Source organism: Acipenser ruthenus, chromosome 27 (genome assembly GCF_902713425.1).
Source record: "Acipenser ruthenus chromosome 27, fAciRut3.2 maternal haplotype, whole genome shotgun sequence".
NCBI lineage: Eukaryota > Metazoa > Chordata > Actinopteri > Acipenseriformes > Acipenseridae > Acipenser > Acipenser ruthenus.
In genome coordinates, this window is record NC_081215.1 from 17,166,690 (window position 1) to 17,191,584 (window position 24,895).

At 38.5% G+C, this 24,895-nt stretch overlaps 1 protein-coding gene across 1 annotated transcript in view; it reads left to right on the plus strand.

The window, feature by feature from the left end:
* The window catches only part of LOC117432179 (SITS-binding protein-like), a 48,115-nt gene that overhangs the window by 16,395 nt on the left and 6,825 nt on the right, over positions 1–24,895 (plus strand). Inside the window, exons 3-8 of the mRNA XM_034053713.3 lie at positions 435–642; positions 2,984–3,134; positions 7,130–7,324; positions 10,213–10,481; positions 11,405–11,541; positions 15,418–15,536. Coding sequence (XP_033909604.2) covers positions 435–642; positions 2,984–3,134; positions 7,130–7,324; positions 10,213–10,481; positions 11,405–11,541; positions 15,418–15,536 — 1,079 coding nt within the window. The remainder of the gene's footprint in view (positions 1–434; positions 643–2,983; positions 3,135–7,129; positions 7,325–10,212; positions 10,482–11,404; positions 11,542–15,417; positions 15,537–24,895) is intronic.

Genomic DNA, 24,895 nt, shown 5'->3' on the forward strand with positions numbered 1-24,895 from the left:
TGCTGTAATGTGTGTTTCTGTACAGACTTCACATTTGAGACTTATGTATCTAATGGAAGATTTATACAATTGTTTTGTCAGCTACAACTATATTAATGAACTTAAGAAAATAAAAATAAAGCATGATGGCAAAGCTTTTCTCATAGCAAACAACATAAAAACCACCATCATGATATTTTTATCTCAGCGTTTTCATAATTTTGCAAGTAGGTCGACAACTTCCAAATCAAGAATGACATTGCCAGGGCTCCCTGGGTGGTGTGTAGAGTGAGTCATACAGTCGGGGGAGCGCAGGTGGGTGTCCTGGCTGTGCAAAGTCGGTGGCCTTCACTGGGGATTTCGGGGGGAGTGTTGCATTGGCTTCTGCTTCTTTAAGTTTTAATGATAACATGCATTATGTGATATAACATGTTCTCTTGTCTTTTTCCATCCAGGTGTGGCTTTGTTCATAGCTCAGGATATCCCAGTGCACATTTCCATTGACAGTCGGAAGCACTTTTGCTTGCAGACCCCCCTCAGCACTGAACTGGTGCCACTGCAGTACATGGTGTGTGTCGGTAACAACATCAAAACTGTCCACCAAGAGGTGGGGAGCCAGCTCTCAGAGCTCCCGAGAGAGCTGCCAAACACACACATTTTACGGTAATACACCAGAATCACCACAAAGGCCACCTTGTGATACCATGACTTTTCAATGACCTAAATAAGGCTCTTAAATAGTTATTGTAGACTGTGACTGCATATGCCCTTTCTATGCCAAATTATGTTTTAGATACAGTAAAATATGTCCCTTATATGCACAGTATTTATTACAAATTAGTTTACTATGATACCATGTTTTATTAATGCCTTAACCATACCTTTATGTGATTACCCATGCTGGTCTGTCTTTCCCATGCTTTCACAATGTTTTACTGTACTTTGCTCTGCTTTTACCCTGGTACAGGTTTTCTCTGTGAAGTAAGTATTTCTGTGCAATTCTTAATATAACTAATAAAGATAATTTAAGACATCACAGGATGCAGGTCTCAGTATTATTGACTACTTGCTGCACAGAAAAATATTTTTAGTGGTGATGTATGAAATTCCTCAAAGACTGGCCGGCAAACATTTTCACATGCTGCTTTACAAACATTTTAAAATGCTGCAAGGTCTAGAAACTAGCTAAAAGTTTTCTATCTGCTGCTCTTAAAATACTGTCTCCTGACGAACCCTGGACGATAGCATTCCCATTTACGGCTGGAACTGTCTTTGGAACATCTGCTGTCTCCTGTTCACTCTTGGTTTTTTTTATAATTGGAAAATAAGGAATGGAAAATCTTTAACCGCTTTAAAAAAAGCAGACGCATTATGGAATTATCTGATAAGTGATCTTCATCTCTTTGGCATACCTCTAACATTCATATTTTATTATTATTATTATTATTATTATTTTTCAGTACAATGATACGTTTTTCAGTACCAATCAATGATGATGAGAAGACTTCTCTGCATATTTTACATAGGCTAATGTTTATGCTTATATTAAGGAAGATTAAATAGTATTCCTTTCGTAAGTAAAGAACTGACAGCATTTCATTTGATCACAAAAGGAATACAATTGAATCTTATTACAGCTTGATCCATGTCTACTGTGGTGACTCAAAAAAATAAATTCCAGCCAAGAAATTAGCCTTTGTAGGCAGGAAATTTCATGTTTTTATTATTATTTATTTCTTAGCAGATGCCCTTATCCAGGGCGCCTTACAATTCGTACAAGATATCACATTAATTTTACATATAATTACCCATTTATACAGTTAGGCTTTTACTGGAGCAATCTAGGTAACGTACCTTGCTCAAGGCTACAGCAGCAGCGTCCTCCACTGGGGATTGAACCCACAACCCTCTGGTCAAGAGTCCAGAGCCCTAACCACTACTCCACACTGCTGCCCAACAGGTTCCTTTCCGTCTTTAGTGATACGCGTCAGCTTACAGCATGTTAAAGGGGGGATTGGAAATGCAACTATTCGGAGAAACTTAAAAGGGTTTGCCTACGTGGATTACTATTACTACACTTAATAACTACTTCAGAAGGAAATTCCTGTTTCTGCAATCAGGGCAGCTTCTAAACAAAGCTCAGAAAAGCCGATAAGTTATTGCATACAGTCAAAAGACAGGATATTTAACACATTTCATTACCTTTAATAGTAATAGTTTAATAGTATAAAGTGGCTGAAAAAAATTCCTAGTATCTATTTATCATGGCACACTAATGATCCAAGCAGAAACTGCAGTAGAAAAAAAAATATACAGAACAAATACCATGTCATATTAAATGGTAAGAAATTAAATATTTTGAAAAAAACAGATTCTATGAAGTAACCATTTAATAAATAAAAATACTGAGGTATGTAATGTTTTCGTGCAGGAAGGGCCTGGTTTGCAGATTGGGCACTGGATGATAGCACAGAGACATAGCAAGAGAGAAGATGCAGTTAAGCTGAAAAGGGACTAGAATGTGATATTATTGAATAGCTACTGTGTAATGTAATAACTATACTTGCTGTGTAGAAATGGAATTACAAAGACAATAAGATCATTTATTCACAAATAAAGTTTTAAAAGTAAAATATTCCAGTCTGAATATCACCATGAATGTCTGCATTCACTTGCAATATGATATTAGATCAAACATTGCCAAAGTAAAATTAAAAACCACAGAGCTTCTCTGTAGCTTGGAAGTTGGAAGTTATTCACAATATTTCCATACTGTCCCAGTTTAAGGACTTAATCTGGTCACCTTAACTATGAGTTAAGAATCCTCTGTTCAGTAGATGAGTTTTACATTGTTAGCTTATAAATAACCAATTAAACACTGCCCGTTTTACTGTCACAACCTGCTTTGCTAGACAAGCATGTCACATTTGTCTACTATATTAAGAAGCCAAAGTTGTGTAGAAAACCTCATAATAATGTTTGGCCTCTTCTTTAAACTTTAAAGGTTACCTTTCTGGAAGCTGTTGGCAAATGCAGATTCAGGAGCAAAGGTGGAACGAGAGTTAAGAACATTCTTCAACCGATTAAAAAGACACAAACTGGAGGAAGGTGTTATTAGTATCAATGAACATTCCACAACAATACTTTCTGACATGGTAGGTGGGATTTTATTTATTTATATATTTTTTTTGCATTTAGAACTGTTCGAAATCTACAGCATCAACTCACCCCTGGGGATGTCCTGGAATGTTTATCCTTTAAGCAAAATCATTGTAACACATTGTGGCAAAGTGGTAGGCAGTGCGCAGGTAAAGTAATGACAAACAACAACATTCACAGTGCAATCATGATTTATTTATAATCCAAAGTCTCTTGACAACTGTAAATAATAATCACTGGCAATACACAGCTATGTGTATAGCTCAGTAAAACCCACGGGGTTCAGTCTCGAAATAATAATGACAGTAAATCCACACACAGAACACAGACACGGTCACAAGTCCAAAGTGAGTGCTTTTTAAGTGCGAGTGGTGAAATACATTTATTTGTGAACAGTAGTGCAGTGTTGTAAAGGTTGGTGCTGGCCTTTACTGACAGCTCCTGGTACGTGTTTAGCCGTCTAACAAGAACAAATGTTTACAATTAGTACGACAAAACAAACAAACACTAAACACTCACGGTATATATCACAGTCCTTCAGCAGTTCGTCCGTAACCATAACAAAGGAGCAGTTCGCTCCCCTTTTGTACCTTCAGCCACGCCCCCCTTGGTTAGCGAGTGCAATCGTTTTCCCTCCTATCCGCGATTGCCACATCACATGGTGTACTGTGGCTCCGCCTCCTTCCTGGATGGCCGACTTCCGACTGACCCAGGAATGAACTGTCCGGGGCACACTGTTCCCTTTACACAGCGCCCTCACAGGTCAGGAGGGAGATTTATAACCAAGATTCATTCTTTCTCTATCACACACATGTACAGGATACTCATGGAATATCTTATTAAATGTTTCCTTATCCTAATCTTATGAATTTTAAACATAACTACCCGTTCCTTTCCTTTAAACTAAACAAAAATATAAATATTTCAATTTCTACAGCCCTGATGTCAACCAATGAAAACCTAGTTAAACCTACAAAAAGCACTAATATTTGAATAAAAACTTGAGGTTAATAATCTGATAAGCATGTGAATACCATACCTGCTGATGAGGGTTTTTGATATTGGTCGGACACCAGAGATCCTCAATCCCACAATGCAAAGCCACCAGAAGTAAACAGGTTTGCTTTTTCTCTGTTTATGCCAATGACCTTCCCACGCCCAGCTTGTTACAAATTAATCATTAGGCCCAAGTCTTTTGAGCCAAAGTATTCAAAGCAGCAGCATCTGTTTGAAAGGCTTCCAGAACATGAATCACACAGTCCTCTCCTCAAGCCTGTCTTAAAAAGGTGTTATAGCTAATTGTACCTGTCTCAGCTGTTTTACAGTGTCTAAAATGTAGTGCTTATTGAAAACTACCACAATCTAAAGCTACAAAATTTCACTAGAATTTAATACAGCAGTTCTCTTTTACAAAGCAGGATACTTTATACTATGTTATTATTACTGGAGTCAGTTTTGTACCTCTTGAGGTGCAGATCCTTCTGTAACTGACCTTCAACTTCAGCCAAACACATTTTCTACACACTATATGTGGATCTTACTGTCTCTTCAGGGCCAAAAAGTAACACCTGTTGTTGTGTGTGCTTCAGGACAGTCGAACGCATCACAGAGAGTAAAGCGTGAAGATGTATATTGAGATTAGGACGGAAGTTCAGTTTCACACTGCAATGCTGTTATGAAAAAAAGTGTTGACCAGTTCGCAAATATGCTGGGAAAATTTGTAGACAGTAGACTGTGGACAGGAGGATGGTATAGTAGGCACTTTGGTCGAGATTTATACTGCTATGTATAATGGTTAGATATCTGAAAGTTATCATTGGTTACAGTAGAACCAAAAACCAGAAGCCAGCTCCCCACACTAAATGACACCGTCTTCACACTGGCATGATTGTTGTCTCTACGGTTGTCGAAGGGTAACCTGAGGTCTGTGCCAATTCCTGTCTGTAAGACCATACAATATCACATATTTGCAGGTTACAGCTGTGTTATTAAATTAGATTTGGCAGACAGACTGCTTGTTTCAGTCATTGGCTTTACAAAACAAATGGCTTGGTGAGTAACTGAATCAGCTGGCTAACGACAATCCCAGTGCAATATGGGAAGCCTTTTAAGGAACTACTGTAGTGGCTAAAGGTTATGCATGTACAGTAAGATAGTCAGTGAACACCATTTCGCTTTTACGTCATACTGATGCTGTTGACAGAACAGCTCCTACTTTTTCGTACTATTGCAGCTTCTAGTTTTTCTCACACTTATAGATGGGGTGGAACAATAGAAAAAGTTCTGGGATCAATCAGAAACAAGCATTGTTGCCCCCTCTTTATCCTAACTCTTTTAGTCAGTTCTTAAAATATCCCAATGGCTCATCAGCAGCAGAGAGGCTTGGTTACCCATTCTATGCACTCACCACTTTCTGTGTTAAGTCTCTCCTACCATGTGTCCTGAGTCTCTCCACGCAGTTTCCAAATGTGTCCTCTGGTCCTGGTCGCTGCATTTGAAATAGTGACGAAGGTTCACTTTGTTGCCAGCTTTTTAAAGACTTTGATTGAGTTTAAAATTTAACGCAGTATTCTAAGTGTGTTTCCACCGGAGCTTAAAATCTACTCTTTTTCTATATAATCAGTATTTTTTAAATTTTTTTTTTTTTGGCTTTTAATTGCCTCCCCAAGCTGCGTGGTTGCTGTCAGTGAGTATAGTACTAATACAAATACAAAGTGGCCCCGTGGCTTACCAAGCTGTTGCACTGTGAGTCAATCAGACCCTGTTCTGGGAATCCACCCTAGGATCTCCTGGCACGTAGTCTTTTGCTTAACTGAGAGACCGCAGACTTCCAGTATTTACAACTTGCGGTGTTCCAACCTGATCTTCAAAATGCCTGAAATAAAACCCAGCTAAACTGGTCAGTGAGTATTGCTATACACGTCCTGGAGTTTCCATGCATTCATATTGAATTCGTCTTTCAGGCAGGTCCGAAAGGGGATTATTTACTCATGTAATTTCTTTGTAATGTGGAACCAGGCCAAAAGCAGGTTCGCCCTGGCTTGCTGGGGTGGCTTGGCTTGAATATCCTCATTTATAAATTAGGGTTTACATTAGCACACTGGGTTTCTAGACTGTCAAGGAAAACTAGATATTTGCTGTAAGCCGGTCTTGAATCATTTTTGATTTCTTATTAATTTTTCTCGTAAATGTTACCATATGTCGCGTATCAGATGAAGTTATTTGCGCTGTAGGAAAAGTAAGGAGATGATGAAGAAATGAAGTTGCCTGTTTTAAATTGAACTGCACTGTACGACCTGCTAGGAAAATGATACTGCTTGCACAGTGTCATTTTTCTTCTTTTTCTTTTTTTTTTTTTGCTTAATAATGTCTATAAAGATTTTTAAATGATTCAGTTTTAAAATATGCATTAGAAATTATTTTTAAATGTGGCATGTAAATATATTGATCGCTTTGTACCTATGGTTTAACTCGAGAATAATTTATGAAACTAATCTAAGTAAGTTACTTTGTATACAGTATATACCCATTATAAACTAGTGAACTGTACAGTTGCTGGCGGTTGCCATAGGTTTGCCTGATTCCCAATGACTTCCTGCATCTAGATGTTCACGTTTTTATACTTGATTGATGCTACAGTTGGGCAATAATGACATTTTCTATTAACAATCATCGGCTAAAAGTGACCACAATACTCAAGATTATCTTAAATAATATTCTAACTCACAGAAAATAGGACTACACATTTTCTCTCACATACTTTTTTCATTGCTTTTTGCTGTCTGCTTTTCGCTTGTTAGCTTTCTAAAATGCATACCACTGGTCTCTCCCACAACATAGGCACAATAAATAATCAAGATTTAACGTTATCAATAATATTATCGGTTATTGTTCCAACCCTTATGGATGCTTTGAAAGTTTATGATTGTCCTTTTTTTAGATTAATTTTGCTGATCATCCTCTGCCATGTATTTATTTATTTTTTTAACAGGACCATGAATCTTTCTACGGCAGGAAAAAAAGTACTTTGAGACACATCAGGGACCTCCCACATGTTAAACTTCTAAACATTTCCATTACTTTATCTCCATACACAAGCGTTGATACAAGGCAATTCCAAACCTCACTGCAAGAGGGACGAGAAGACTACTGGCTCAGCCTTCCCTCCAAAACAGATGGGTATCTGGTAATTATTAACTAGTCTCTTTCTGGGGCTCTTCTTATTTCATGGTACTTGTGAGATTACTGCTCATGGAAGTTGAGACTGACAATTGTACTGAATTCTGTGGAGATTTTATGATGTGGATTTATGTCACCTGGGGGCCAAGGTGAAACCACCAAATGCATTTTATTTGATAAAAGGAAGAACAAAGATATCATGTTCCTACAAAAGAAATATATATGTAAAAAACAATAAACAATAACAATAAAACAAGACAATAAAACCAGTAGAAGGCATTGAAAAAGACCATTAGTCAAAACATTTCTCATTGTATTTTTTAAGTTTCTTTTGGGGATTTCTAAATTTAGCAAATATTTAATGTTTTATTGTTATGGATAAACACTTATTGTAACTGTGTGACATATACAGTATATACATGTATATACAGTGCCTTGCGAAAGTATTCGGCCCCCTTGAACTTTGCGACCTTTTGCCACATTTCAGGCTTCAAACATAAAGATATGAAACTGTAATTTTTTGTGAAGAATCAACAACAAGTGGGACACAATCATGAAGTGGAACGAAATTTATTGGATATTTCAAACTTTTTTAACAAATAAAAAACTGAAAAATTGGGCGTGCAAAATTATTCAGCCCCTTAAGTTAATACTTTGTAGCGCCACCTTTTGCTGCGATTACAGCTGTAAGTCGCTTGGGGTATGTCTCTATCAGTTTTGCACATCGAGAGACTGAAATTTTTGCCCATTCCTCCTTGCAAAACAGCTCGAGCTCAGTGAGGTTGGATGAAGAGCATTTGTGAACAGCAGTTTTCAGTTCTTTCCACAGATTCTCGATTGGATTCAGGTCTGGACTTTGACTTGGCCATTCTAACACCTGGATATGTTTATTTGTGAACCATTCCATTGTAGATTTTGCTTTATGTTTTGGATCATTGTCTTGTTGGAAGACAAATCTCCGTCCCAGTCTCAGGTCTTTTGCAGACTCCATCAGGTTTTCTTCCAGAATGGTCCTGTATTTGGCTCCATCCATCTTCCCATCAATTTTAACCATCTTCCCTGTCCCTGCTGAAGAAAAGCAGGCCCAAACCATGATGCTGCCACCACCATGTTTGACAGTGGGGATGGTGTGTTCAGGGTGATGAGCTGTGTTGCTTTTACGCCAAACATAACGTTTTGCATTGTTGCCAAAAAGTTCGATTTTGGTTTCATCTGACCAGAGCACCTTCTTCCACATGTTTGGTGTGTCTCCCAGGTGGCTTGTGGCAAACTGTAAACGACACTTTTTATGGCTATCTTTAAGAAATGGCTTTCTTCTTGCCACTCTTCCATAAAGGCCAGATTTGTGCAGTATACGACTGATTGTTGTCCTATGGACAGAGTCTCCCACCTCAGCTGTAGATCTCTGCAGTTCATCCAGAGTGATCATGGGCCTCTTGGCTGCATCTCTGATCAGTCTTCTCCTTGTATGAGCTGAAAGTTTAGAGGGACGGCCAGGTCTTGGTAGATTTGCAGTGGTCTGATACTCCTTCCATTTCAATATTATCGCTTGCACAGTGCTCCTTGGGATGTTTAAAGCTTGGGAAATCTTTTTGTATCCAAATCCGGCTTTAAACTTCTCCACAACAGTATCTCGGACCTGCCTGGTGTGTTCCTTGTTCTTCATGATGCTCTCTGCGCTTTAAACGGACCTCTGAGACTATCACAGTGCAGGTGCATTTATACGGAGACTTGATTACACACAGGTGGATTCTATTTATCATCATTAGTCATTTAGGTCAACATTGGATCATTCAAAGATCCTCACTGAACTTCTGGAGAGAGTTTGCTGCACTGAAAGTAAAGGGGCTGAATAATTTTGCACGCCCAATTTTTCAGTTTTTTATTTGTTAAAAAAGTTTGAAATATCCAATAAATTTCGTTCCACTTCATGATTGTGTCCCACTTGTTGTTGATTCTTCACAAAAAATTACAGTTTCATATCTTTATGTTTGAAGCCTGAAATGTGGCAAAAGGTCGCAAAGTTCAAGGGGGCCGAATACTTTCGCAAGGCACTGTATGTCTTTCAGTTTCATCTGCCTCAGATAGCTACTAGTTGAATGTACCTAGAGGTACTGTGTTAGGAAAATTAATTCAAATGTAGATTGCCATTTCCATTTTCCCATAGGGGTTTATGCATGTTAAGATTTTCAATTATGTCTTTGTTCGAAGGACAGTACTCTTAGGAGTTGTAGTTGCTACTAATAGTGCTTCCACAGACTCAAGCCAGAGCAGGTACACATTATTTATTTTATTTAGAACTGCCCTTATCCTCCCAACCTCCAGATGACATCCCACTGCTGCCACCATATGTGAAAGATTCTCACTCAGGTTCTTTTTCAGCATGATTGACTGACTCACACACAGGAATTTTAATTTTTACAGCGCGTTTGCTCCCTTTATTTGAAATACCAAACAAAAAATAAATAAAACAAAAACTTAACTCCCCACGGAGTACTAACTAAACTTTTTCTTTTAGTACTAACTAACATCGGATGGCCAACCCATTTACCGATAACAAAAATTTTTCAAGCACAAACAAAAACAGGTTTACACACTACCTTTCTTTTTAAGCCACACAGGTCTCTACATACTGACATCCTCTTTCCTTCTCACAGACTGCACTGAACAAAGTTTTCCCCTGTTTTTATACCTGTCTGCTAATTACAGGCAGGTGATATCAATTAAATTAAACACAACAATTAGAAACAACAATTGATTACACCTGTGGCTTTGCAAACACAGCCACACCCACATACAACCATTTAACCCTTTCCCTGCCAACCCCAGATTTGCCCTGCCACAATAGGTTGTAAGACATTCTTTATTATTAAGATGATTATTATTCCATTTCAGGCTCCACTGCTCACCAAATGGAAAGGAAAGTTTTCTGTGAAGTTGAACATAACGAATCATGCTGCAGTGAACTGGTTTCTGGACAAGGTGAGCAGCTTGCAGGCGAAGCTGGGGGTGGAGTACATCACCTTGGAAGGTGGGGAGGGAAACCCCTTCACGGAACAGGCCTTGGAGCCTCCCAAGACCCTGGCCGGGGATGAGTACATCAGCCTGTTTGCTGAGATTGCTGCCAAGATCGGGAACTCATCAATAATAACAGCTGGGACGAGGTAAGTTTAAATAGACCCTTAAAGCATAGTGCAGCTTCCCATGGTAAAGCATAGCAAAGTGAAACTGACTTTCCATGTCTACAAATAAACCAGTTTTCTATTTGTGAACACCAGTGTTTCAAATCCATTGTGTTTGCCCATACTGGTTAACTGAGGTATGTTAATGGTGTCACTATGGGATGTAAGAAAACAAGGCCTATTATTTTCTTAATATCTATTGAAACCCTGAGAGTAGAATTACCAGACATGACAAACCATTTCAAATCAAAAGTAACCAGGTTTTATTATTAACATACAGTTAAAATTATACAGAGAAATTCAGTACTACAAGAGTATATGAACTAGCCCTAATACGGAGTAACAGATAATGTAAAATACTTGGCTATTCGCTCTGGACAGTTGGCAATGTCAGCCCCTCTCCTGCCTTTTCCAACTGTGGTGAGTTTATCATTGTAAGGCACACATGTAACTCAAACCCCCACCTCAGCCCACAATAGATATATTCTCCAACCCCTACCCTCTACTTGCAACAACACATACATTCCTCAGATAAGGAGAGAAAGACCTTAGCCACCCCCATAGCAACCATTACATGTATTGGACTAGTTCAGTTCTCAGCAAGAATGAGTGAGTCAATTAAATGGTTGCTAAAATGTTGCAGTGTCCCCAGGTGTTGCAGGGATTGCAATGGTATCACAATGTTGGATCATATTGCTTGTCACTGAAACCCCTTCTCCATTGCCACATCCGACCCATGAGGGCTCGGTACGGTACAGGTACGGGTCGGTTGTACAGTGGAAAAGAGGCATAAGTGACCCACAACCAAAATCTGACCTGAAACCTTGGCCTTAACAGACCAATCTCCTTTACAATGTATGTAAAATTGCCACTAAAATGTAGATGTCTTTTCCTTGTTTTTGCAGATCAAACCACTTACCGCTGTTTGTTCGAATGTCTCCCCTACAGTCAGACTGGAGCTACTCAGGCATAAAGGGCATTATTCCTTCCATTCTTCACTACAGTCTTCTGGGATACAATTTCTTCATACCTGATGCAGTAGGTAATAATATAGCTTAGTGTATGTCATATAGGACAATACGGTATTGTCTTAATAATGCTTTTATGTAGACGGCCAGGCCATCATGAACTGGTATATTCCCCATATTCATCTAATCAATCAGAGGCATTTTAAAAAGGTTCTGTTAAAAAAGGGTCATATGTTTGGAACATTCTGGAAAGGACTGGATTTATTTTTAAATAAAGTGTATCATTAGGCAAATTGATTTAATTGCCTTGTATTTATTGAGACAGTTTTGAAGTGAAGTAGAGACAGGGAGTATGACATTTTAAAGACAAGGGGCCCAGTTTCTCCATTACTGACAACATTTGTCTGCTAGTTGCCCATAGTGGAAAATACAGGCCCAGCAATTTTCTGAAGCTTCTTAAGACCAAAGATTGCATACCAACACTATTTTCTATCAGAACCCTTTCAGATAATAGTTTGATTTCATGTAGTAACTGAGATTTCCAAAAAGTACCTTATTGTTCTTACTGCTGTTCTTTTTGCATTTGAGACTTCATTGTCATTTGGACTTTGCTGTAACCCTGTCATCCTGTTACAATAGTACTCGTTTAATGAGAGTACTTGGCTAGCTGACCCATGGTCTGTTGCCCTGTACTGTATGAACAGAGCTGATTGGATAGAATCTCATCCCCTAATTCTGGCAAACACAAACATAGAAACATTTACTTGCTGGTCATACTTTTGCAGTTAGCAACATTCTCAAGCGCATGTGGTTTCTCTGAGGTATTACTTGTTTCTCTGTGCTGCTTCCTTCAAAATGAAAACTGTATTGGACTGTTTTTTACATACAATTACCCATTTATACAGTTGGGTTTTTACTGGAGCAATCTAGGTAAAGTACCTTGCTCAAGGGTACAGCAGCAGTGTCCCCCACCTGGGATTGAACCCATGACCCTCCGGTCAAGAGTCCAAAGCCCTAACCACTACTCCACACTGCTGCCCACACTCCACACTGCTGCCCGTGTAGTAGGTTCCTGGAGCGGGACGTTCCTTTTAGTGGGACTATCGCTCACCATTTGTGTGGCAAACTTTTATTTTTATACTTTTATGTTTTAACTGTTATAATGGAACTACTCCTGGCAGCTGATGAGTTAATAATACTGAGATCAGCATAAGACACATACTTGCCTCTTGACTACAGAGTTTGCTGTTTAGTTCAATGATAAGATGTTCATATTTCAACTTATGGTTTACAGTTGGTGTCCAGCCCTTGCCTTTCCATTCAATTCACTGGGCTGAGATGCCAATTCTATTCTGTTCTCAGGTGAAGGAAATTGAAGTGGCAAACAAGTAAATTAACCTGCTGAAAAAAAGATTCTGTAGAAGCCGTCAAAACTGGAGTATATAGTCAGAATGATAAGCAGGACTCGAACCTAACATGTGACCTGCGGCTAGTACTTCAGAGCTGTATGTAGGCTTGTGACAGGGAGAGCCCAGTCACTGGTTCTTGTGCGGGTGTGTGCAGCTGGGACGCGGAACAGGAGATGTGTTACTTGGCAACCAGTTGAGCAGTTAGGCTCACTCGCCGCTGAGCTGATCAGGATGGTCTAGATTGGCTGAGGGGCGTGCCTGGGAAGGCTGCACGGAGATCAAAAGGCATGTGCCACAGCTTGAGGCTACTGCACAGCCATAGCCATACAGATGGGCTCTGGGCGAAAGCTTGCTGTGCTAATATCGAGGAGGAGAGAGTCTGCTCAGCCGAGGCCGTTTGAACTTTTCGCCGGAGTCGCCGTGAGGATGTCGGGACTTCGGGAGCCCAGAAATAAATCTATGGGATATTGATCCCAAACAGTATAGAGAGGATTTGAGTAGTGTATTATTATTATTTATTTCTTAGCAGACGCCCTTATCCAGGGCAACTTACAATTGTTACAAGATATCACATTATTTTTACATACAATTACCCATTTATACAGTTGGGTTTTTACTGGAGCAATCTAGGTAAAGTACCTTGCTCAAGGGTACAGCAGCAGTGTCCCCCACCTGGGATTGAACCCATGACCCTCCGGTCAAGAGTCCAAAGCCCTAACCACTACTCCACACTGCTGCCCACACTCCACACTGCTGCCCGTGTAGTAGGTTCCTGGAGCGGGACGTTCCTTTTAGTGGGACTATCGCTCACCATTTGTGTGGCAAACTTTTATTTTTGGCTTTGTTTTGTTTTCTTTATTAAATTGCTGGTACCCTAGTGGCAGCACCTGTGTTAATGACCCACGTATGTAACCTCACCCTGTTACAAGGCTGCTTCAAGGTTCTGGTTTAAAACTGCAGCTGTGCTGTTTGTTATCATAGCCTAGATTGATCTGGTGTTAAATACATAAACAGATATAATAACCAGCAACTCACTTACAAACCATCGATATAACAATTGGCAGTAACATGTGTGTGGAAAAAACTGCAAGCATAAACACGGCCAACATTACACACTATACTGTAGCTGACTAGGGGGGAGGGGGGTGTTGGCAGGTAATGCACAGTATATTGGTTAGGTTGTGGGATATATATAAAAAAAAGATTTTCCATAAAGATTTGAATATTAGAAATAGTCTGCAATCAGGAAGTTGTCTATTGAAACCAACCCAGTCTGAGAATGTGAGCCAGCAAATAATAACGACTGGCTTTGTGAGGAGAGCACTGGCGAAGAAGACAGCATTAGCAATCCATAACTGAAACTGTAGATGGAGTTTGCATACAATATGTTTGAAGTTTAAAGAATTGCCATGGAGCCAAGAATCTCTTTTTTCCTCTTAATAATCCATTTAAACCCACAAACCAAGTTTCAAATGGATTACTTTATGCACCAAACTAAATGTTATTATCATCCTAAAACTCTGTTTAGCATCAGTCTAAGTACAGCATAGAGAAACCACACTGGAATGGCACAGACCTGACCCTATCCAAATCACAACTCCGAACAGCAACTGTATTTGATTATATGCATAGGAAATGAACCACCCTTACCTAAAATTCAAGTGTGAGCTTTGTGTTGGGTTTTATTACTAAACCTGTAAAAAGCAATGTATAGCATTGTTAGATATGCTTCCCTAGAGTCAAAGTGGCTTCTACCTTAAACATAACCATCAACATGGTACACATATTGATGTCTTAGGCGAATACTACAGGTTTAGTGAAATGTTCTAAATTCCAATAGTGCAGAAGTGTAGCCTAACCCGAAATACTTCTCACAAAGCAGAGACAAGAATGCACTTTGATGTTTGATACTGCAGAATACACTGTCAGTTGAAAAGGCAATCCTTCAAATAATTGCCAGGGAGCCAGTGAAAAACATGCTGCATCTTCAATGTGTTCTTATCACTGGGAAAGCACAACATGCTGTGTGATTATCTCAGAGTCACTGTCTCAGAGACATAGCTTCATATGATCTATTTTACATTACAACCTAAATTAGAAAATAATATACAGTGGCACTAAAGATTATTGAGGACAAGTTATAGTATCCATAATTCTATATATTGCTAGTTCTTTTGTGTTAAAAATGGTCAAAGTAAAACTTTATTCTCAAAAAAATGTATTTATTTAAAATCAGTAACTATAAACAATCACATCACTTGGAGAAACTAAAAAATAACTATAAATCATTCCAACATAGATGTTAGAGGAAGGTGCTATTAAATGAATTAGTCTCAAGCTATTTATAATGCTTATGTATAGTAATAATATATGTATCCATATTTTCACTCAATCACACTCAATCATGCTTTCTAAGGTAATACTTAAAACTCAAGTCAAGATGACAGACATTTAGCCTTGAACAGTTTATTGACTTTGTTTCTCATACAAATATATTTAATTTACTCAAAATAGCTGAATGTTTTATTCTCCCTGTTTCAGGAGGTTCCCTGTCAAGTGAATTTGTAACTGATGAGGAGCTGTTTATCCGCTGGCTGCAGATTGCGACCTTTCTCCCTGTCATTTCCTTCCGGACGCCACCCTGGGTCTGTGGGGATCGGGTATGTACAATGACTGGGCAGCCATCAACTGGGTGATACCTTTGAATATCAGAAAGCTAGGTAAAGAACAGGGAGCAGTAAATACCGTATGGTCATTGTTAACTGTAAAATTACCCAGGTAAACTTTTATAAGGGAAACAATGATTCCTAACTGATTCATCCTTGTGCACCAATAAGAAGGGTCATTTTATTGGACATTCCTACAGTAGTACCTCTGTTTGTTATTGGCTGTATCGTTCTTGGCGTCACCTGTGTCTTTTTTGAGTGGTAGCACCCAGACACCTCAGATGTCTACTGACACTGCATTGCATTTTTTTTATTATTTTATTAATTAACTGGGAATCTGGAATAATTACTCACTCAGACCAAGGTCTCATGTCCACTGAGTTCCCCAGATAAGACATAAAATAGATAAATAACTGTTTATTAATTCTCATTTTGTCCTCGTCTTTGACCAGTTGAAAAGTGCACTTATTTCTATCCAACACATACAAAGCAACAATATACAGTACTTGCCTTTTGTTTACCTTGAGTATTTCATTTTTGTATATGAAGGAAACATATAACTTACCTGATTTCATTTGTTGTTTTATTTGATGCTTTCTGTTAGTTTTGGAGTGAGGTCACATGACAAAGGGGGAAAAATAATCTTCAAAATACTATAAATAAATGTAAATACACCAGTTTTCTTGGTGATTGTAAGTTTAGGATGAGATTTCTTGCAGATTTAATAGGAATTACTTTTGGATGGTTTATATTTTTTTGCTTATCCTTAAGCTTTTATTTTACCTATTGTTAAAAATCATTATTTGGGGGAAATTATTTTAATTAAAATACAAATGTTTGGGGTTGTTTTTGGTTGTAAAATATATAAATTGTCATCTTAAGATATGTAAATTCTGTTTAAAATGTTTTATTAAAAAAATGACTTACGACCTACCCAATTAGGTCAGGTGACACAATGTGCAGTATAACAGCAGATGAATGTCTGCAGCCAGGGATGGGAGTTAGTACCTCCGAACCCACTGAGGAGGAAACAGCACAGCACATGAGCTGGATTGTATTAGGGTTAAGTAGATTCCTATGGACAATGTCTTGTGTATTGTGACTCCTCTTAAAGAAGAAAATATTCATCTGTTTGTTAAAAGAGGAACTACAGAATAAAAACACAAGCTCCTCGGTCCGTATCCTTACATTAGGGTATAGGACAGGCCTCACACCAGGGCAGTTCCAAATACAGTGGCAGGGAAGTGTACAGAATGGAAGCTGTTGATATGTTTGGCCCTGGTTTCTTCGGTATCTGCCTCAGTGCATTCAAAAGTAGTTTTTCTGAACCATATGTGAGTAATTGTTTGGTTTCTGCTCCACATCACCTGTGGTTATGTGCACATCTGTTTTATGTTAGATTGTATTTTACATTTATGATCATAAATCTTGTGAATAACGAGAGGCACTCAGGGAGGAATGATAATGATTTTGAGAATGATCTTGGAAAAATACTTTGTTATGGCAATTAAGGTTTCCATTTTTAACCTGACAGGAGAGTGACGGGCTAAAGAGACAAGTCTTTTTCTAGTTAAGCTCATAAGCTCAACTTTTCTGGCAAAATATGGATGCAGTGCAATGTGCTGTGAGCAGTACAGTTACAGATAGAATAGCTAGTACCGTTACTTCTTCAGCTGTTCAAATTCAGATTCCTTATTGATAGGTAGGTTGCAACTGAAAACAGGTTACCAAAGAATCTGGTGAGGGGTATACAGTTGTAATTTCGGTTCCTGCTCAGATTTAGTATATAGATTTTCTATTTCCCAACATCTGAATTTCCATGGCACTCTTTGGTCCAACTACTAACCAGGACTTGCGTTGCTTCAACAATCTGCCTTTCTGTCATGCTGTCCTCTGCTGGCGGATGAGGTAATAGGATAGAAGCTTTATAACTTCTCCTTGAAAAGGATCTGATAAAAAAATTAAATAATAATAATAATAATTATACAAACATTGGACTCATTTCATACCACATTTCTGAACAGCTCTTCAAAGCACCTGTAGAAGCATTTAGACAATGGAATAGAAACGGTTTAGCCATCTGTGCACTCCACATTATCAGAAAAGAGGACTTTTTTATACCTGTGGGTCTGTCCAATGGTTGCTATAAGAACATAAGAACAAAAGAAAATGATCAAACATGAGGAGGCCATAGTAGCTGATTGATCCTAAAACTTTCAAGTCTGGACTTAAAGGCTTCCAACGATTCAGCATCAACAACTTGGCTTGGTAACCTATTCCATAATCTTACCACACTGTGTAAAAAAAAAAACAGACTCCTACCCTCCCATGTCTGTCTCCACCTCTTCCAGTGTTGAGACCAGCACCATACGTTTAGATTATTTTAACAGGACCATTAAGAGTTTTTCAGTACACCTGGCCAAACCAAACCCTTAAAGTGCAAGGCAACACACCAAACCTCATATTGAAATTGAAAAATTCTTCTAGTCAAAACATTTGCCAAAGAATGTTAATATGTATATTTTTGGTTCTTGCCATAAGGTTGTTGATGTTACCTTACCCAAAGGTAGTTCCCTTTAATCTTTGCATTTTCAAAATGGATAGTGCATAGTGCTGCCTGATGGTCAAGTGAGGTAACCGTAGCTATGATCTATGAGTCCAATATGAGTTTGAAGTGCTGTTTAGTTTAGTCGAATTTCCATATTCCATTGTTGCGCTCATTTATTGGGCTTGAGCTATTAAAGTTTCAGGCTCTTGAAAGATTTGAAATAAAGTAAAACAGAAGTATTTTTCCTTTTCCATCCAAATAATCTGCTCTGATCCAAGATAATAAATAAAACTGCTTAATATTGTTTAAAGTAAGCCATGACGGCTTATAATTAGGGCCTGGCAATCTCTTAAAAACTCCAGATGGTTTGAAATTTTCAAATGGATTGTATTATATTATTCTTGCAATCTATTTAACTCATTTTAGCTTAGGGCAAGTAATAAGAATGTGAGCCTTAACAGTAATACTCCATTTCAATATGTCACAGTGCCTCAGACCCCATGAGAGCTTCTTCTCAGCTCTGTAATGGAGCCCACCTCAATCCTGACCTGAACATCCCCCTGCCTGCCATTCCTGGGCCTCCCTCAAGCAGACATTGGAAATTGTGCCAAATTGGGAGATGCTTTGTGAGAAAACCTTTTTTGTGTAATCAGAATAGCTAGTTTCCGAATAATCTTCTATAATATATTTTATGTTTGAACATCAAACTCTATCAGATACTACTACTTCAAAAGGCTAGGTAGAAAGTAAAAAGAAAATAGGCAAGTGCATTGGGAAGGACCGTTTTAACTCCAAACTAGCAAACTGCACTTTTGTGTCGGGACTCTTAGGGCATTAGACACTATCAAACCAATACAATATACCAGAGATGGCTCATTAGGCTTACAGCATCTTTACCTGGCTACACACTGGGTTCATTCAAGAAAATAAATGATACTGTCCTAGCAGTGGGGATGAGCCTTGAAGGGCCGAGCAACCTCTTCTTATTCCCAACAGGCTTGTTCACTCTTTTACGGGGCCATTTGGTTGTTTATTACCTGTTAACAACATGCTTACTAACATGTTACCAACTGTGGTTCATTTCGAGTTACTATTTGCTTTGATAACCACACTCTTGGTGGTCTTTAACTAACCATTAACTGAACATGAACAACATTGAAAACATGTTCGTAACCTAGTTGGTAACGCTTAAAATAAGACCGAATGTTGGGAGTCACTTCAAATTAGAAAACATGTATTTCCTTTCATAGTTCTAATCAAAGCAGGGCTATCCACCACCAAGTAAATAGTTTCGACCTTTGTCGTTAATTTGCTGAGTGAAAGAAAACTGCCGAGGAGGATGCCGTGGGGTCTGTAGAATCCTGTGGTTGAAATTCACACCACAGCGGAACGAATTTGTATTCTCTGCAACGCAAAGAAAAGCAATTTCTTTTTGGAAAGGGTTGTTTAATGTTTTACTGTAATAGGAGGCTAGTGAAGATATTCAGTTAGGGGAATGACCCTTACAGGAATGTGAAGCTCATTCCTCAGTGTTTGGTGAGGCATCTGTGATCGAGGACCAGTGTCACATCGGAGGAGTCGCTCACTCAGGTGAGCAGGGAAATCGCTTCAGCGTCCTAGTTAAGGGGTTTGTGGTTTTTGGGGGTCGATTTGTTACCCCATATTAAACCACTTAAAGTGTGGTGGCTGGATGAAAAGCCTTTACCAGTGTCAGTGTGAAGTCTGGAAAGCTAAACAATTTACAGCGAAAACTATTGTGGCTCCACTGTACAGTTCAGCAGTACATTTAATATAATATAGTTGACAATACCACCCTCATTAGGTGTTAAGATTATATAAGGGATCTTAAATATTTAGCTCACTAAACATCTTGGTATCCATAAATATATAATCAGCCTCTTGCTTTTAATAAGCAAGCCATCTCACAAAGAACATTAATACAGCGATATGTTATCCATTTAATGACTAACGACAAGGAGTTGGGGCATGTATTGCCTATTAACTCACACCCCTCGTATATTAAATCTTTGTATGTTTGAACAGATAATCATACCCTATTTGAAAAAAATAAATAAATGCAGAATGATCAGCAGTGTGGAGTAGTGGTTAGGGCTCTGGACTCTTGACCAGAGGGTTGTGGGTTCAATCCCAGGTGGGGGGCACTGCTGCTGTACCTTTGAGCAAGGTACTTTACCTAGATTGCTCCAGTAAAAACCCAACTGTATAAATGGGGAATTGTATGTAAAAATAATGTGTAAAAAAATATAATGTAATTGTATGTAAAAATAATGTGATATCGTGTAACAATTGTAAGTCGCCCTGGATAAGGGCATCTGCTAAGGAATAAATAATAATAATAAAATGATTGGGTAGGGTATTTGATTTTCATTGGGGTTGACCATATGGACAGAACTTATATTTGACATATATTAAAAGCAATATATGTTACACTTGTATGCCTCTTACTGTTCTTCATGTGTTTTTTAAGTGTATACATACTGTATATGTTCATATATAAATTATATGTGGATTGGTTATAAACTTGGCCTCATATAAGGATTTTATGTGTTCGTATATGTAACATACAGTGCTCTCTATATGTGTTTTTTAGAATCTAAATGTGTTTTTTTATAATATAAATATGTTTTTTTAATTATATACTGTAGATATATATGATCAAAATATTAAACTTACAAAAAAGTTTGAAACAGTAGCTTAGATAAACAAGAGACAATTGAGGCGTATCTTTCCCTGCCACATTTTTAAGCACAAACTATTGTAGTAACTGATAGAAAATCTAATATTTTTTTCAAGGGTTGTTCCTTAGTAAACTGGAAAAATGAGACGGTATGGGTGCTACGCTAGCCTTAATTGTGTCTTGTGTAACTAAGCTATCTTATATGACCTGTGGGTGTTTGATATACGTTTTGCGGGTTTTCGTGTATATAGTTTAAAATGCAGCCTTAAGCAGAAAGGGGTTTGATGCTGTTGTAGGCCGGCAAAGTTTAGGAGCTGAACAGGTTTACAAAGTGTACAAACAATGTCCAAACAAGATTTCTTTGTTCAATGTTCTTTATTTTCTTGGCACATGTTCGTTCCTTTTGTTTACAGCATTAGAATACAGACAAACCTCATGGTAACGCTCTGTCTCCCAGAACCAAGACACAACCTAACTCAAAACACTTGAGCAGCAATATCACAGTGCGTATAGGTCTTCCAATTAAAGCTACAGGAGCATCAGAGTACCAGCTAATCATTTATACTATATTCTGAATAAAATACTTATCAAATAGCAACCTAAATATTTTGTTTAATCCAAACAACTAATAACATGTATAAAATAATCTGAACAGTGCAAATATTGTAACCTGGAAAACAATAAAAAAATACATTCCAACATTACACTAATTATAATATGTGTCACATAAAACAACCCTTACATAAACGAGTTCATAGAAATCTAAAAATATATAAATATATATATATATTTGTGGCAAAGTGGTGAGTGAATACAGGTGAGTGCAGTGCAGAGTGAATATAAAACGACAATGATTTCCAGGTGCAAGGGTGTTTATTGATTTAATTAACAATGTCCAGAGCCTTATGGCAAAACACCTGTAAATAACAATGTTGGAGTGATACAGCAGCGTGTATCACTCAATATTTGTAATTCCCCGGGTTTGACCCGTAACTAAAAAGTCCAGTTTTACACACCAACAATAAACACAAAACACAAACACAGTTCTTAGTGATAGTGAATACGTGCAAGTGGTGTAATGCAGGGGTGAAAGTGATGTCCGGGTTTATGCTAGCTTTCGCTACAGCTCTGGATCGTGCAACTGGTAGTCTATCAAAAACAGAGGACAGTTAACAAAACACTAACAAACAAGACAAAACTCACGGTTCATAAAACAGCACAGACTCCTTGTAGGTTTTCAACACTAACCATTTACCAAGGAACTGATCACGTCAGCTATGACCCCTATTTATATCCTCGCTCATGAACCCTAGGTTAACAAGCGCATCCACTCCTCCAATCCTCAGATGTCACACCGTTTACCATCTGGGTCATTGAGTTTGGATACTGTAGCTGCGCCCCCTTCCTAAATGACCAACTTCCACCTACCCTACGGAATAAATTGTCGTGCCATTTAGTTAAGAGTACTCTCTTCCCGTTACACAGTGCCCCCACAGGTCGAGAGGGAGATCTAACACCAAGCACCATTCGATCTCTGTCACAATATTATATACTGGTAAACCACTTCATATGTGAAATAGATAATGGTATCCGACTCATGTTTCTTCAGTTCATAGCAAAAGTGTAATCAGCAGGCCCATCCTGAAATACATTCGGGGCTAACCCAGTTTCATAGGGGTTGTGTTGCTGTCAATGGTCTGATCTGTTGCAGGGATGCTTGGAGCTCACATGTACAGTATATGGGGATTCTTTTTTTAAACCTGGTTCAAATTTCAGAGGTGTAGTAGCCTCTTGACTCAATTTAGTAACCTGTTGCAGGGCCATATAAACAAAGCCTGTGGCCGCTCTGTAAATGAGTTCTGTTTCCTCCAGCTCCAGTCATCTCACTGCATTGGTTCTTCGTTTCTCTCTCTGCTTTACTGACAAAGGGACACTTTGATCACACTAGATACAGTTTTTACAACACCTATTTTTTGTTCTTTATTCACTTCAAAACTGTAGTCTTATTGAAATGACATCTTGAGGCATTATAATTGGCAAAGTCCACTGGCCTTTTTAACCTGGGGTACCAAGAAAAAATACTAAAACACCCCTAAAATGTGTGCAAAATTGTACTTTCCTGTAGCACTATAATACAGTAAAAACATAATTGTAAAACTTTACAATAATGTAAACCTTGGGTCACAAGTCTAGCTTTTGAGGTGCCCTCCTGGTCTTTGTTCCTATACCCTACTTCATCATTTCTCAACCAGTGGGTTGCGGACTGCTTTCAAGTGGGTCACAAAGCCCAGTTTCTCAAAATAATGATTATTACTGTTTAGAGCATTTTTCCCCTGTCTCAACAGCAACACTAATATTTTTTTTTTTTTTTTTAACCTTATGTAATTTCTCCAGTAAACTAAAATAGTGTGCTTGCAAAATAATGAGTACCGCCAATCAAATATAATTAATTTACACTGAGAATAAGGCACCGGAAATTACGTTGTGTGCAAAAAAGTGAATGCTTTTGGAGCTCTTAAGGAGATCTGGAAAGCTAAAAGTGGTAAAAAGCAAAAGGTGTAAGGAATAGTTAAGAAATAAAGTTCAATTAAGTATCTAAAACAAAAGAAAATAAAAATAATTACAATAAATTAGTGAATTAAAAAATAAATATATCATTTTTTGAAACATGCTGGGCCTGGGCCAGTAGAAACCGAAGGCATAGTGGGGGGAAAAAAAGTGCGTCAAATCATATCTTCAGTTGGGCTTCATTTATATAGGTTCCAAAACTGAACCCAAACCGCAGTGTGTCATTAGCTGTTAAGTGCTTGCCAAACAGAAGAGGCATCAACAAACGCTACCCCCGGGTGATGAAGGTAAACCTTTGGCATACTTTGAAAGGAAATTGAAGCAGATAAACACAAAAAAATATGGTTAGGTGCGCATCTACTGTATCTCAGAGTGCAAAGCTTCCTTTCTAGTTTTGCAGCGTATATCTAAATGTAAGAAAGCCCACACGACAGCCGAAGAGTTGATATTGCCAGCTGCTTTGGATATGTGTACCGAAATGTTCGGAGTATCTGCTGCCAGGAAGCTTAAGTGTATCCTGCTATCAAGTCATACCTTACACAAGAGAATAACAGACACTTCAAAAGACATGAAAGAGCAACGTGTGGATTTTATGAAAGCAAGCAAGTTGTTTACCATGCAAATAGACGACAATTCAAAGCCCTGAACTGCACTCTGCATTACAGACGGCTACAAAATGTGTTAACTTTATAAAAGCCACCCCCAATACTTGCTGTACTGAAGTGCTGTGCAGGGAAATGGGAAGAAAACATGTCCACCTTTATGGCACACCGAAGTTCATTGGCTTTCAAGGGGTAAAGTGCTGCGTTGCCTTTATGAGCCCCGTTTAGAGGTGCATTCATTTTTGATGGATAAAAAGTCTGATTAAGCAGAGTATTTTGTTGACACAGAGCGGCTGCAAAACTTGCTTACCTGGCTGATATCTTCAGTCACCTCAACCAACTAAATGTATCACTGCAAGGCCATGGAGGTAACATTTTTGAGCACAAACAACAAAATCACAGCATTAAAAAAAAACTATCATGAGGCCCAAGATTTCAGTCAGGTAAGAACAGAGGTTGTAAACCAGCTCTCTGCTCTCGCAGCTCAATCCTACATCAAATGTTATTACAGCAAACGTTGAGTGGATTCGACACCCTTCTACCACGGAGATCGAGAGTCTTGACCTGTCTTCTACCACGGAGATCGAGAGTCTTGACCTGTCTAGTGACCGTCAAAACGAGCTCATAGAACTTTCTTGTGACGGATGTATGAAAAGGAAATTTGTGGCGGTTTCTCTGTCGCAATTTTGGATCCTGGTCAAACGTGAATATCCCAATATTGCGCTGAAAGCCACCAAGCATTTGCTGCCGTTTACAACATATTTAGTGGAAAGGGGATTTTCCATCAATGCAGCAATCAACACGAAACGCAGGAATAAGCTTCATATGGGGGAAGACCTCAGAGTTAGCATCTCAACCATAAAGTCAGGTCCACACCCGAGCGATCTGTTGCTCAGCTTGGTTGCGTGCAGCTGAATCGTTTACATGTGGACGTTTC